This window comes from Sarcophilus harrisii, chromosome 1 (assembly GCF_902635505.1).
Source record: "Sarcophilus harrisii chromosome 1, mSarHar1.11, whole genome shotgun sequence".
Taxonomy (NCBI): Eukaryota; Metazoa; Chordata; class Mammalia; order Dasyuromorphia; family Dasyuridae; genus Sarcophilus; species Sarcophilus harrisii.
In genome coordinates this window covers 209,706,715-209,723,663 of record NC_045426.1, presented here as the reverse complement: position 1 = coordinate 209,723,663, position 16,949 = coordinate 209,706,715, and the positions used below count along the sequence as shown (strand labels likewise).

Below are 16,949 nucleotides of genomic sequence, written 5' to 3'. Positions count from 1 at the left end.
CCATCTGCTGGACATTTACCAAATTACAAAATCAAACTATTTTATAGGAGAGACAATTTATTGAAATCAGTTAACAGCAAAGGAGAGGAGCTTGGCAAGATTTTCAAGCCATTCCTATGAAGTAAGACTGCATTGCATTGTGTACTAGGAGAAAAATTTACTAGGGTACATGCCATGTAGGCTGGGCTACTTTTTTCCCCTACTGAATGAGAAAGTTGTCTTCAAGTTTAGGGTACTTGAACTTTAGTTCAAGTGGTACGCTTTGTGCAAGAAACATTTCAAATCCTCCTTAATCTTAATGCCTTTTTTTCTGAGATCCTTCCCAATTAATCTTGTGAATGACTATAAATGTGTATATATATATATATGAATACATATATATGTATATTATGTGTGCATGTGTATATACATATACCATATAGTTGTATACATAAAGGATATATACAACATACACATATATGTGTATATATCTCCTATCTATATCCTTATGTATATATGTAATATATACATGTCATATACACACACATATATATTATTAAATATATAAGGATATACATGTATTTATTCTTTATATATATATATATATATATATATATATATATATATATGCAAACATTTGCACACATATTGCTGTCTGCATGGTGTTTTCCACATTAGATTCTGAGTTTTTGAGGACAAGGACTATCATTTTCTTTCCTTAGTACAGTGATACATGATAAGCACTTAATAAATGTTTATTGACTGAAATGCCTTTCTGTTCATCTTAAGCTATGAAAAGGCCAGCCTGGAAGGAATGAGTGCCTCACAGAAATGATAAAAGTCTCCTTTCCTTGCAAGTCCCCACAACTTTCGGATCCAACACATTCTGCTGACTAGACTTGTTTCCATATGGAATTAAGGGGTGCTGCATCTACCTGAATGAGTGATTTAGCTTTGCTCAATATCTCCTCCATGTTTTAATTAAGTAAACTTTTTGGTTAAGTTTTAAAGTATAGTTGTCTCATCTTATTCTAATCCTAATTCTGGATTATTGAACTGACCTGAATAAGGAGCTTTTGACAACATTTGGCATTAATTGGTATCATGGTTGTTGGCACAAGGTGACCTTGTGGATATTGTGGTTAAAGAAGGAGAAGGAAAATGCAAGAATCAGCCAAATGATAATGATTTTGATGATGATGATGATGATGATGATGATGATGATGATGATGATTGTTATTCAATTGTTTAAATCATGTCTGACACTTTTGGACCCTATTTAAGATTTTCTTGGCAAATATACTGGAGTGATTTGCCATTTCCTTTTCCAGCTCATTTTATAGATGAGGAAACTGAAGCAAACTTGTCTAGGGTGGTATAGTGTAGAGGGCTGAAACTCTTGAGTCGATGTATTGAGGTCAGGACAGCTGAGCACTTGAGGCTAATTAACAATTGGACCATACTGTATGGGCATATGCTTGGAAAATGGCCCTTCCCACTATCTTGTGCTGGCTCGATGATTGGTGTATACAGAGAATTGTAGGAGGGACTAGGGGGTGGAGTAAGACAAGCCAGAGTCTCTTTGGTGGTAGAGGAGGAAGGAGGTTGCAGAGATCCTGCTTCCATCCCCTTCACTTCTATCCCTAAAGACCAACAATAAAGACTAAGGACTTTTGCTTATCCTGACTCTGGCTGATTCTAAGGTATCCTGGGTGCTAGCACGGTCATCACAGTATAGCTAATAAATGTCTGAGATTTGAACTAAGGAAGAGAAGTCTTCCTGACTCCAGACCCAGGACTCTATCCTTTGTGTCATCCAGCTATGATGATTAAATTTTGCAAAGCATTATACATTATCTAATTTGATCTTTCTAACAATATTGTAAAGTAGGTGCTATATCTCCATATTACAGATGAGGAAATTGAGGTACAGAAAAGTTTAGTTACTTGCTTAGCATTATACAACTAGTGTCTGAGACAGCATTCAAATTAGGATCTTCCTGACAGATGGTTCCAGGTTTTATTTATCCATGCAATTACTTAACTGTCCAGTCATATAGGGTATCCTGATCTGTTGTGGCCAGAGCCCCTTCTCTTGGTATATTGAAAGACTTCTCAGTGGGTCAGAGAGGGGACCTCAAAGATCTACTCTTATGGGTGCTAAAGAGAATGATAATAACATAGTAGTGTGAGGAATATTTCTTGTTGATTGTTAAAAAGTCCTAGAAAAACTGAATTAGTTAGTATAAAGAAAATGAAAATAAATTGTACACATTCAGCAAGAAGAGTCAGAGCTTTGACTTTTTTAAGAAGGCAAAGATGATGTGGGCAGAGGCTGACTGTAGGAAAAAAGTATGAAGTCCAACCCAGATGTTTTCATGGGAAATATATTGAGATCAGGACTAGAAGGGAAAACAATGGGAGCAGAAATAGTGGTAACAACTGAGAACTTGCTGCGGTGGAATATAGAATGGGGGAGATGCAATCTAGAACAAGCTCCTGATGCTCACTCACATAGCAGGCACAAAAAATACAGGACCTAGAAGAGTAAATAACCATGCAGGGACAGCAGAGTTGGTAGCATACTCGTCAATGGTAGCATTGGGTAACCCTCAGCTGAGTGAGAACATCATTGGGGCTGACACTGATAGCATTTTTGACAGTGCTCATGAACAGTTTTCAATAGACTAAGGCTTCTAGCCCCAGTTCCAAGTTCCTCCTTAATGAGTCCTTGATTATAAGAATATCTCTTGGAAAGACTTGTCTTTCCTAGTATGACAACAGTTCCACCTGATATAAGAGAGACATATGCAAATGAACCTCATTGCCCATCAATTTGGTAATGAACTACAGTGAGAGAAGGAGGTCCTTCCAATGGGCTGAGCTATGAGCAACATAGTTGGTAGGCTCTCCCTAACTTAAATCCAATCCACTTGCATGTCATGGCATCACCTCCTGATGTCATGACCCTCTTCCAGAACGAAGGACAAACAACAAAACAACTGGAATTAAGAGAAGAGAAGAGGGTTAAGCACAAAGCTTTGACAGATAACCACATAGAAGAGGTAGAACATGAAACCCAACAAGACTGAGAATGGAGCTAAGGGATCATGGGGTTACCTTGAAGAGAGCAGATCCAGTTAAATAGTGAGGAAAGAAGCCAGGTGGCAAGGACTTGAGAAGAGGGAAATGAGGAAATAAAGAAAATGAATATAGTTATGGTGGGATATGCTTTTTTTTTTAACATACATTAAACTCCAATTCTTACTTCGTGACCATCTCACTTTGCAGCTAAGTGCCTAGAGCAACGCGGTACATAAGTTCTGAATCTATAAGCATTTATTAAGGACTTAGCTTGGCATTATGCTAAGTGCTATGGATACAAAGGAAAAGTAGAAACAGTTCCTGTCTTCCTGTTTTTCCAGTTCTTGGAGCTAAAAGAGACCCTCTCTCACTAGTGGATAGTCTCTGACCTGCATTTCTTCATAGCTGGGAGAACAGCTCTGAGCTGAAATAATTGGGGGAAAGTGCTTCCAGTTAAGACAGTCTAAAAATCTTCATAGGTATTATGTGGTTTGGGAACATTTTATTGGTGATTGCTGACAGGCAGGGGTGTCATCAGGGAGAAGTGATTATTGGGAAGAAATGGCTGGCTTGATTAGATCCTGATGGATTCAAACTGTGAAAGTTGGGTTGGCAGGATGGAGATTCAGAGAGAAGACAATGACATAGAGTCATAGAGTGAGACACACATATGGCACAGATCTGACACAGATGTTTTGGGGCTCTGGTTCCTGAGAAAGCAATGCTCTTGAGTTGTTTCCTAAGAATGCAAGAGATGTGATTAAATGGAACTTATTAAAAACCTTATTCTCTAACCCCCTGCCATGACTCATCTAACTGTATTCCTCTCCTACTTCCTAAGGATACCAAGGACTTTTATCAAGAGAAATACATGACCTGGTTCTGCTTTATTATATGTTTTTTGTTCTTATTTCATAAATTATTTATCATGGTTTGGAAGACTCGTTAGTTGGGTTTGATGCTATGGATTTATTTAGATGGGGACCTATGTAAAATCTAAGAAGGGGTTCTTGTTAATCTATTTGTGAGGGCTCATCCAGGCCATGTTTGGGAAGAATTTTATTAAGCATCTTTTGAATATGGGTCAAATTAGGGTTACCTTCTCTAGTATCATAGGGATCCACTAAAAAAATATCCATTTCCATTTTGATTGCCTCCCCTTCCTCCTTTCCTTTTTTGTTCTTCTTTTCAATTTCTCTTTGTATTTGTGTGTATAGACTATTGCTTGAAAGTAAAGCTTTCCAAAGCAATTGTGGCAAGGCCAATTGCTTTAAAATAGACATTTTGAAGTTATATGTCAAAGTGGCACCAAAATTTTGTTGTATACTGCTGAACTAAGACTTGTAACTTCATATTTGAGTGTTGCTATAGATAATCAATGTAGCTTTTCTTTTATTGAAGAATTGGTGTAATTTAATTAATGGAATTTGAAAATTATTGAGGACTGTTTGTTTGAGGGGTGATGAACTATATACCATGCTGTAGACATGCTGGGGGGATGTAAAATAAATAGGAATAAAAAAAAGTAATAGATACATTATGCAAACTGACTTACACAAGCAGGACATTTTCAGCATCCCCAAAGAAATAACTGTTAATGAGTCTACTTAGATACTAGTTATTAAATCCTCTAATGTTGACTAGGAATACTGAAAAAATATAAAGCCTTCCTTGTTAAAGATTTACTGAGAATGATATGAGAGATGGGGGAGCAAATATTACCTTCAGCTGTTAATAATCAATGGTAACATTAACTTATGCTTATGCTAGGGGACATCAGTGACCAATAGTTAGTCTTCTTCTCCATCAATGTCATTCTATGGAAAGCTTTTTAGATTCAAATGATCTGGGTTCAGTATATGCCTCCATGCCAATGACTGATGTAATTTTGGGCAAGTCACTTATTCTTCAGAGGCCTCAATTTTCTCATCATAAAATGAGGGGGAGTAGATTCAAAAAAGGTGGTCTCTGAAGTTCCTTCCTGTTCTAGCACTCTGATCACATAGAATAGATTTCTATTTATTGTCTTTATTGCAGATTTAGTATAGTAAGCCATGGTTATTTTAGGGGAGGGCACTGAGTTCTGGATCCAGAAATAAAGTGAAAAGGGACTAATATTAGAAACTATAGGAGGCATTTGAAATGATTGTATATATATATATATATATATATATATATTCCATATCAGAGTGTTTGCTATCTGGGAGAAGGGAAAAAGGGAGGAAAAAAGTATTTGGAATTCAAAATCTTACAAAAGTGAACGCTGTACTGAATGTAATATGAAAAAATAAAATACTATTAAGAAAATATAGGAGGTTGATGGATACTCCCAAGGCACCTGATTTTGACCTCATAATTGCCTTGAAAATGTAGTATCCTGAACTCCCTGTACTCAAGTACTCTTAGAAACTTTTTGAACCAGTTGGGGGCACAGAGACTATACAAGACAGTTGTGGTGGGAACACACCATCTATCTTCATATACTCTAAGCTAGTTTTTTTTTTTTACATGATGGGGGACTAATCAGTAAACCCAGTCTTAATAAGCCTGTATTTTTGAATATTTAGTTCATGCAAACTATATATAGATATTAGAGCACATGTATATATTCCACAATTGGTTCTGATTATCTATATTAAGCCTCCTAGATATTAGAGCACGCATATATATTCCACAATTGGTTCTGATTAGCTAATTACACAATAAAGTCCCTTTGGGTGCAGAGCCAAAATTGGGGGTACACTCAAGAAGCCTTAGTCAATCAGGACATCTTCCTTCTCTTTTGCCTGACTCCTTCCTTTGAGGCAACATTCCAGAAAGAATAGAGACAATGTTGTAGAAAGTAGAGGCCTTGAGCTCGCCCTATCTGAAGTAGCCATGTGGCCTATGAATATAGGCTTTAGTTCTTTGTCTTGATCGTTGCTCTTACGCTCTGATTAAAGGAAATTTGAGATTGTGATATTGTAAGTTTTAAAATATCAGAATAATTAGCCAACATGGGGTTTAGGGGTACCAAAGTTTTCAATCAGCTAGACCACCTGTGGGTCCCAAGAAGCAGGAAATGATCATTGGAACCTAACTCAGTAGGACCTTAGCTTTAGCTAGATGAAGATTCTTCTTATAGCAGTGTTATATTTGGTGGGATTAATGCTCTCTCAGGAGATCAAGATGATATAGTGGAGAACAAGCCTGCAAAATGTTGGATTTAGGGGAAATGTTTCTACTTCAGTTGTTGCCACATCTTTGAAGTAAACATCCCTTTGTAAAAATTGATATTCATTGATTAAATGGTATTAGGATGCTAACAGTGGATGGGGAAGCACTCTGGAATAGACGGTCAAGTTAAAAGAAGTAAAGATACATCCAACCCCCAGGAGTACCAGGATGGAGATGTAGTTATCCTTGTCCTATGAGAGGGAAGTTAGAGCTAATTGCTACACTTAAAAAATATTAACACAATTATTGGCATTTAATTGAAAAAGGGCACTAAAGTTACTGGTCACGAGTACAGAACAACCATAAGGAGCTCCTCTGCTTTGCTGGCAGATCATAACAAACATCTTAGAGACAGGGAAGCTTTTCTTAGCTAAGTCAACTTCAAGTGTCTTCAATGCATAATCCTTGTATAATATAATTCTACTGCTATGGTCAAGTAAATTCTCTTTTCTTGCGTAACTCATGAGAATCTCATTTTGTTCAATGTTGAACGTAAACTACAAAGAATTTGTCTAAATCATAACAAGTCTAGATCTATGGCCACTCTTTAACACCATTGAACAAAAAAAAAAGAAAAGGCTTCTGACTTTGTTTTAGATTTGGAAACATTGTTCCAGATAATATGAATTAAAGGCAAAGTAACCATTATATAGGAGAATGTCAGTCTGACCAAAGTAAACAAAAGATTGACATGTAATGAATCTTTAAAAGTGTATCTATGAGTAAGGGAGTAACAAAAGAAGCCTCTCAGTTACCTAGAATTAATATATCTCTTAAAGAAAATAGAGCTAAAAATAGTGAACACAGAGAAGTTAGAAAATGACAAAATCACTCTTATTGGGTTCTAGGACAACTCAATTATAGATCAGTGAAATTTAAAAATGCTAATTTGGAACAACCAAATCTGACTGAAAAAAAAAACGCCAGATAATTTGGGCAGAAAATGGAACAATGTGTCAAGCCTTTCCTGGAAGTGTAAAGGACTTAGGACCAGAGGTTAATGCATTCCACTGTAAAAACAGAACTATCAGAATAATCCAAGTTATGTTTTTGCTCTAATTCTGGGGAAAATGGTTATATGTATGCTGGGTACTCTCAAGAAGAGAATTTAGTATTCAGCCAGTAGTTCAAGGGTAATAGAAATAGAGATGGGGGTTGCTATGAAGGACATATCAATTTCTAAGAACTTAATCTCTGCTTTGGCTGGGCTATTTCCACCTGGACTCAAAGGTGCAGAGATAACTGTGTATTGAAGGTGGAACATGTCATGCTGTCCTGGGGCATATATTCTTCTATAGCATATGTATGTTTTTGTAGAGTGATGGATAGTTGGGTGAGCATTTTACTGGAGATAATGCCTTATGCTTCATAGAATGCTAGCATTCCCCCTATTCAGTTCCAAGACTGGAAACTGTCTCAGGAAAAGTTTGTGATTCTCCAAGTTGCTCCTGCTACTGCTTCCAACATGAGTTTACTTAATGGCATACTTTCCTTGCTATGTGGTTTCAACCTTTGTGGTAAGTAAAATCTGAGAAACAGAGAAAAAAGAAAATAGGACAATATCACGTAAGATGAATTCTACCACTTCTGTTGCCATTACAGCTACTCCTACTGCTCCCCAAATTCTCTTTTTTTTCCAAAGTCCCTATTGTGTTTCTATCTGCCTTGTCTCTACAAGTCAATAAAAACAACAGTGTGTTATAATCAACTATGATAGACTTGGTTCTTCTCAGCAATTCAGCAATCCAAAACAATTCCAATAACATTTTGGATGGAAAATGCCATCTGCATCCATAGAGAAAACTATAGAGATTGAATGCCTTTCATCTTAAATACAAAAATTTCCCTTAACCTATAGGAAGTAGGAGGGAAAAGGGGAAAGAAAAGAGGGATGCTAGAAGGGAGAGCAGTTTGAGGGATGTGGGGGTCAGAAGCAAAACACTGGTAAAAAGGGACAGGGTGAAAGGAGAGAGAAGAGTACAAATGTGGAAAAATAGGATGAAGAGAAATACACAGTAATCATAACTGTGAATATAAATGGGGTGGACTCTCCCATAAAACCAAAGTGGATAGTAGAGTGGATTAAATGTCAGAATCCTATAATATGTTATTTATAAGAAACACACTGGAAGAGGGATACATATAGAATAAAAGTAAAAGGCAAGAGTAAAATATATTATTCTTCAACTGAAGTAAAAAAAAAAAAAGGTAGCAATCCTGATCTCAGACAAAAAAAAGCAAAAATATCTAATTAAAAGAGATAAATACGGAAACTATATCTTGCTAAAGATGTACATGTTGAAGTAATATCAATACTAAATATATATGTACTACTTGGTATACCATACAAATTCCTAAAGGAAAAGTTTAGTAAATTATAGGAAGAAATAGCAAAACTATACAAGTAAGGGATCTCAATCACCCTCTTTCAGAACTAGATAAATCGAACCACAAAATAAGAAAGAATTTAGGAGGTGAATAGAATTTTAGAAACGTTAAGAATGATATACCTCTGGAGAAAATTGAATAAAGATAGAAAAGAATATACCATTTTCTTAGTGGTACATAGCACCTACCTAAAAATTAATCATGCATTATGGCATTAAAACCTCACAATCAAATGCTGAAAAACAGAAATATTAAGTGCATCCTTTTCAGGTCATGATGTAATAAAATTACATTCAATAAAGGACTATGGAAAGATATACTAAAAACTATTAGGAAGCAAATTAATCTAATCATAAAGAATGAGTGGGCCAAACAACAAATCATAGAAATAATAATTTCATCAAAGAGAATGACAATAGTAAGACAACATGGCAAAATTTATGGAGTGCAGCCAAAGTAGGTTTTTAATGTCTCAAAATGCTTACACAAATAAAATTGAGAAAGAGGAAATCAATGAATTGAGCATAAAACTAAAAAAGCTAGGGAAAAAACAAATTTAAAAACCCTCAATTAAATATCAAATTAGAAATTCTGAAAATCAAAGGATAGATTAATAAAATTGAAAGCAATAAAAATATTGAACTAAGAAATAAAACTGAGTTTATTTTATAGAAAAATCCCACAATACAATAGATAAACCATTAGTTAATTTGATTAGAAAAAGTAAAGAAGAAAACTAAATTATGAGTATCAAAAATGAATTCACTACCAATGAAGAGAAAATTAAAGCAATCAGTAAGCGCTATTTTATCTATGAGCCAATAAATCTGGATATTGGAAATAGACAAATATATACAAAAATATAAATTACCCAGATTAACAGAAGGGGAATTAAATTACTTAAATAATCCCATTAAAAAGAAATTGAACAAGTCATCAATGAACTCCCAAAGGAATAGTCTCCAGGGCCAGATGGATTTACAGGTGAATTCTACCAAACATTTAAAGAGCAATTAATTCCAATACTATACAAATTATTTGAAAAAATTCCTTTTATGACACAGACACGGTACTGATATCTAAATCAGGAAGAACTAAAAGAGTAAGAAAATTATAGACCAATTTCCTTAATGTATATTGATATAAATATTTTAAATAAAATATTAGCAAAGAGATTACAAAAATTTATCCATAATATACTATGAACAGTTGGGATTTACACCAGGAATGCAGGCCTCGTTCAATGTTAGGAAAAATACCAGCATAATTGAACATATCAATAACAACACTAACAGAAAGCATATTATTATCTCCATAAAATTAGAAAAAGCTTTTGACCAAATACAGCACCCTATTAAAACACACCAGAACTTGGAAATGAATGAAGTTTTCCTTAAAATGATAAATAACATCTATTTAAAACCATTAGGAAGCGTGATATGAGGACCTGGAATTAATGGAAAAAATATTGAAAAGAAAGGTAGTCTAGTGATACTAGACCTAAAACTGTATTATAAAGTGATGGCCAGCAAAACTATTTGATATTGGCTAAGAAACAGAATGGTGATCAATGGAATAGGTTAAGTGCATAAGACACAGTAGTCAGTGAGTAAAGTAATAAGCTTTAGCTTCTAGGATAAGAATTTAATGTTTGACAAAAACTGCTGAGAAAACTGGAAAATAGTATGGCAGAAACTAGGCCAACATTTCACACCCTATACCAATATAAAGTTAAAATGGTTCATGATTTAGACAAAGAGGGTGATAATATAACTTTTAAGAGAGTAAATTAATAATTAATATTAATAAATGTCAGAAGGGTTCAAGGACTTACTAATTTGCCTCATGCATGTATCAACATTGATCTTTTCATGCCCAACCAAGAGCTTTGTATTATAGACTAATGCTAGAATAGAGGACCTATGAAAGTTGCATATTAGGAAAAAGATTAACCACCAGTAGATTTTTATATTACTCTCATGGACAATGAGAATTGTTATAGCATGAGGAGATTTTAATTCTTGCTTTTGAAAGGGGCCATCATTTATAATTCCTAAGCCTATGTGCATAGTGCCTGATTTCAAATTTGCACAGACGCCAGTGAAATTTTGACAAAGCCCAAATTGGTTGCTGCCTCTTAGGGATGGGTAGTAACATTATTCAACTATGAATTTTTTCTTTAACATTCATCATAGAAGACTAACAAGGATGCCCCATTAAAGCCATGATAATACCCCTAGAAGGAATAAATGAAATCTTTCAAAAGGAGGGAAGGAGAAGAAAGAAAGGCACTAACAGATGAAAGTGTAGGGAAGGGTATGAGACTTCCAGCAAGAAAAGATGCCATCAGTAGATATAAATTTTATAGCACTAGACTAATTCTCTCGGTGCTATTTATCTTTAGATGACTGTTGGCAGAAATTAGTGCATGATGATAGTATACTGGAGGTGATATAGGCCAAAAATGTTGTGTGACTCCCATTCTGAGGGCACCTGGTTATTCAGAATTGTGTAAAAGGGAGCTATCAATGCACTGAGACAGAATTGACCCAAAATAAGGTACAAAAAAGCAGTTGGTTCTACTCCATGGTTTGATGACTGTGATAGCTCTATGTTATTACTTTGGAAAGCTGAGCCAAAAGAGGACCCCAGGAAATGGGACAAATTATAGCCTTTGAGCCTAGTATAATATCAAATGTAGGAAATGTGAGACCTGTGCATGATATATTTGAAAGAAAATATAATTGACTCATGCTGCTTGCCTAGACAATAAGCCCTCACGGCTTGTGCATATAAATTTTTTATCTTTCAAAGATATGAGAAAGAACATAGCAATATCCTTTTGGTAAAAGCAAAACAAAATATTTTACCTATTGTACATAGAAATCCTCAACCAGGAATCAGTTTTAAAATTGTAAAAATAAATCAGTTTTAAAATTGTAAAAATTGTAAAATGTTGTAGAAGAACTCATTTTCTGCATATAGCTCTGATCCATATCTCTGATCTGAGCTGTGATCCATAATATTTGAAAACTATATTTATGTATGATACTTGAAACTATCCATTGACATTATGCTTTAAAGTCTCATTAGATAAAAAATCAAGGAAACTTACAACCTAATACATGTTGTATTATTCAAAGGAGCTGCTACCTAGTTATCATCTTGTTATAAGAGCTAAGAGAAAAATTCTCATATGGGATACATTCGTTGTCAGGAGTTTTACTCAGATAATATAATCCTGGTAAGAAATCTTGATATCAAAAGAAAACACAAGATGGCAGACTGGTAGTGAATCATTCTATATTATGTAGTTGATAATCGCTCAATCTAACATTCAATAAATAGACCTGGACAATAGTAGAGACTTTGGAAAGATAATCTTTAATGATCTAAGGTCTATATCAAAGTTGATAGGACTCCATGGTAATTGGGGAATAAAAATTGGTTCCAAGAAATAAGTAGTATTTCATTAACAAAAAACATTATATTTAAAAAGTACAATGTCTGCTACATAGTAGGAACTTAATAAATACATATTTATTTCCTGCCTATTATAGCTGAATTGTTGAAATCAAATGAAGACTCATATGGGAGAAAGGATCCAAATCAGCCAAGTTTTCTCATAACTGCCTCCACTCAAGTAGGACATCTGGCCAAACCAGGGTAGTTGGGAGGGAGGGATGTGTGTGGAATTTGGAATTGATTCTAGAAACTTATTTTCCTACCTAATACATTTACATTGTAATGTAATACATTAATTGTATTGGGAAATGAAAGCATTGGTGTCTATAAAGTATGGGCACAATCACTACAAAGAAAGGAAGAAATAGTAGTAATTTTGGATAACGATATCCAAAAAATATACCAGTATCTGACTTTTGAGCACTGCCTATCACACTGAACAGTAAACCATCTGATTATTACTATGGGACATATACATTTTCTTGTCATTCTGTAATTCATAATCGCTATCTTTATTTGTGCAGGATTAAACTATATTTACTTATTTATTTTTAGTTATCAAGCTTTACAATATTTACACACATAAGATAACCATGGAATAATCAGATATGGTTAGGATGATAGTGATTATTTACATTTATAAAGCAATTTAAGGTTTGCAATAGGCAACAATCTTTTAAAGTAGATAGTATTATACATTTGTCTCCCTTGTAATTTACCTTTTGTCCCCTACACTATCAATAACCAGTGAAGCAACAAGAATTTGTTAAGTGCCTCCAGTGAACTCAACACTATATACTGGTTCACTAGGTGATTGGGAATACAAAGAATGAAATAATCCCCATTTTCAAGGAGCTTCCATTCTAACAGGGGCAACAATTGGAGTATATACTTTTATTCACAGAAATAAATATAGAATAAATAAAGGTTAGTTAAATATAAAGTATTTGGGGAAGAAGGAAGAACACTAGCAATTGATCTCTGTGGTTGGGAAAAGCTTGTGTAAAAGGAAGTCAAGGTGCTTGGAGTTGTTCCATAAAAGAAGAGAGGGACTCTATGGATTGGAGATAAGGAGAAAGTATACTAGTATAAAGGCACGAAGAGTGACAATGGAGTATTATGTGTATAGAACAGAAAGAAAAATACCAGTTTGGCTGGACTGCAAAAATGAGTGAAGGGGAGAAATGTATAAGAAAGTTAGAAAGATGGGTTGTGAAGTGTTGGGGTAATTTGTTTTAAAAGCTGAACAGAGGAATTTATATATAATTGTCAAGAAAGAAGAAATCACTGGCATTCATTAAATTGGGCACATTTAAGGAAAATAACTGACAACTATGTAGAGAATTGAATTGAATAAGGAGACTCAAAGAAGGAATTAGGAGACCTTTTAAATAAATTATGTATTACATGAGATGATAAATTGAGAGAAGGGATCAAATGTAAGAGGTGTGGAGGTTGAAGTGGCATGATTTATCAACTAATTACATTTGTAGAGGAAGAGAGAGGAATATAACACCAAGGTTACAAATATGGGAGGCTAGAATAATGGTAGTTCTTTCAATAGAAACAAGGGAATTTATAAAGAGATGGATTTGGGGAGAAAGATAGTGAGTTCTGTTTTGGATATGTTCAGTTTGAGATATACGTATACTATTTAAAGTGTTGTTTCATCCCCAGGACTTTAGAGACTTAGGAGAGCTTTATTATCATTATCGTCAGTAAGCATTTATTAAGTATTGTGGTAAGGGAATATGAAGAAAGGCTTCTTCCTATTTTCTCCCTTTTTCTATTATCTCCTTTCTCCTAAGGTTTTGCACTCCTTTCTGCAGCAGTCTTATATAAATCAAAGTACAATAGACTTTGGCTCCAGAGGGAAGTACTGAGTTGGTATTTTAAAAAGGATGGGACATTGATCATATACTGAGCTTGAGGTATAAAAGACTTGGCTTTGGGGGAAATTGAATCAGATAATCTCTCAGTTCCAACTGCCTGTAAATTAATTTCCTGGGATCCTGACTTGGTGACTGAAGAGGGAGATAATATTTTATATTATTTAAACTTTGGAGTCTGTTTTTTTTAATGCATAATGAATACAGTGACTTAATGTTCTTTACTACACTTTAACTTTGAGCTTGAATTTTAGGCCTTGTGCCTTTTAGCATCTCAAAATGCTTTTTTGACATCTAGTTCAAAATATTCAATAGGCAATTGGAGATCTGGGACTGAAGCTCAGGGGAAAGATTGGGCTGGATTTATAAAATCTGGGAATCATCTGAATGGACATGATAATGAACTCTATGAGAATTGATGAGGCTACACAGAGAGAGAGAGAAAGAGAGAGAGAGAGAGGAAGAAAGAGAGAGAGAAAAAGAGAGAGAGAGAGAGAGAGAGAGAGAGAGAGAGAGAGAGAGAGAGAAGCCTGCCTAGAACAGAGCCTTGGGAACAAGAAGTTAAGACAAGAGATGAGATAAGGATTGATGCTCTTTGCAAACCTTAAATTGCTTTATAAATGGGAATACTCACTATCATCCTAACCACATCTGATTATTTCATGGTTATCTTATGTGTGTAAATCTTGTCAGATAGGTAAGAGAAGAATCAGGAGAGAATTGAACTAGAAAAATCCAAAGGAAAGAGAATATTTGGGGAAGAGATGGTTATCAATAGAGTTGAAAATCAGCAATAGATCAGGAAGGATGAAAACTGAAAAAAATGATCATATATGACAATTAATATGTATTAAGAGATGATTTTGGAGAAATGCCAGTTGAGTGATGAAGTCAGAAGCTATATGCAGAGCTAAGTGATTTTTCTAGCATCGTAAGTAGGATTTCATCCCAAATCTTCCCAGTTATATAAATAAGTTATTTATTATGCCATGTTGACTTTAGAAAGAGTATTCTTGAAGGACCATAACTTGTGTCCCACCAAATGTCATAATAACATTTTGATTTAATACATCTTTAATACATTTTTGCTTTCTTGGTGTGACCCATTTACTGTTCACCTTACCTTTTTCCGTTTGTAGTAGAGAAGATAACCATCATGCTTCAGTACAAACCACCTCTTCCTCCAACCCTTCAGGAGCCCCGAGTTAGTCCGTTTGTGTAGATAGCCACGACAGGTAGGCCAGGGGGTATTGGGGCAGCGACTGATGTCTGATCCCACTACTAGAGTCAGAATATCTGGGCCTGAAGGAGTATAATTTGGATAGTTGAGTGGCTGAGATACAGAGAATGGGAGAGATGAATGATCTTCAGAAAAAATAAAATAAATGTATTTTAAATAAATATATTTTATTTATTTCATATAATTTTAAATTATGATCTGAATCTTCCTCATTTTACAGATGGAGAAATTGAGCTCCAGCAAGTTTAAAGATACATAGTTAATTAGTGGCTTAGTCAGAACTCTAATTTGATTATACTGTGTTATTTTTCCAAATACTTCATTGTTTTTCATGTCAATTTATTTATGGATTACTACAAAAATACTATTCATGGTTACTTCCCCTTGCTTCTATAGTCCAGATGTAGGATCTATTGAAACTGAACAGATTTAATTAGTAACCTGACCAAAATATGAATATATGAAAGGGGGAACCTTCCAGGTACTTTCCCCCACCAATGGACAAAAATATTAATATAGCAAGGTTACTGATTTGCCTAGCAGTAGAGTGGGGCTAGATAATAGGGCTCTTTCAATCAGGGTACTTTAATTATCTTGAGTGACAGTTTTTCACTGAGATTATTTACTATAGAAGACTGGATCATGCAATACAAGCATGAAACAGAAACGTTGGGATGTATTTTGTCCAAAATTCATGGAGTCTTCTGTACAGGCAGTAACCTTCCTCTTTTGACCTAAGTGGTAAGAGATGAGAGAAGATAATACTTTGTTTTCATAGAATTGTAGGTTAGAATTAGAAGAATCTTTGAGGCCATTGAAAGCAACCTCTTTATTTTACAGATTAGAAAACTGATTCACTAATAAGGAAAGAAATTTGCCAAGAATCATACCATACAGGTTTGAATTCATTTTTTGCTGAGTCTAAGCCGGATGCTCATGTACTGTGATTCTTAATTGCTCCTTCTATAACACACTAACATAATGTGTTCTATTTTATAGTTGTTTAGATTTGTATATTATCCTTCAGCTAGTTTGTAAACTCCATGAGGGCAGGAATCAAACCCTATTTAAACTTTGTGTTTCTTCCAGCACCAAAGATATTTTTCTGCATATAATATGTTCTTATTCATTGTTGGCCAACTTTCAGATGTGACAAGAAACTATTGTCTGTATTAATATAGAAACGCCTCCAATACATCACATTCTGATAGCCATCTATTTCATCCATTTTAAGAAACTTTTATTCTTGATTTTTTCCCTAAAAGAGAATTACCTAATTCATACCAAATCATGAGTATCTACTGGGTTGTTAGTAAATGTTTGATGTGAATTTAAAAGACTGTTGAGGAAGGAATACCAGATATGGTATCAGAGTACCTGGTTCAAATCTCATTTGGTTAATTACAAATTTTATGACCTGGGAAAAGTCACTTCTTGCTAAATTTTCCAGATCCATAGAATGAAGGGAAAGGGGGTTAGAGTAGATGATCTCTGAGAGGTTCTTCTAGCTCTAAATGTATAAGTAAAAAGAAAATAGGGAGAAAAGGAAAATCATAGTTAATCTCTATCTCTTACCTTTTCACATTTTTAGGAAATAAAAAGTACTATTACATTTTTAGTTAAAAAAAAAAACAATCACTAGTCTTATGAACAAACAAACAAACCAAAGACAGACTATATAAAACAAG

The 16,949-nt window shown here is 34.5% G+C and overlaps 1 protein-coding gene across 2 annotated transcripts in view; it reads right to left on the bottom strand.

Annotated features, from left to right (window-relative positions):
• Positions 1-16,949, bottom strand: part of LOC105749259 — a 155,348-nt gene that overhangs the window by 80,925 nt on the left and 57,474 nt on the right. For both annotated transcript variants that reach the window (XM_031968758.1, XM_031968765.1), the window contains exon 8: positions 15,145-15,323. In XM_031968758.1, coding sequence (XP_031824618.1) covers positions 15,145-15,323 — 179 coding nt within the window. The remainder of the gene's footprint in view (positions 1-15,144; positions 15,324-16,949) is intronic.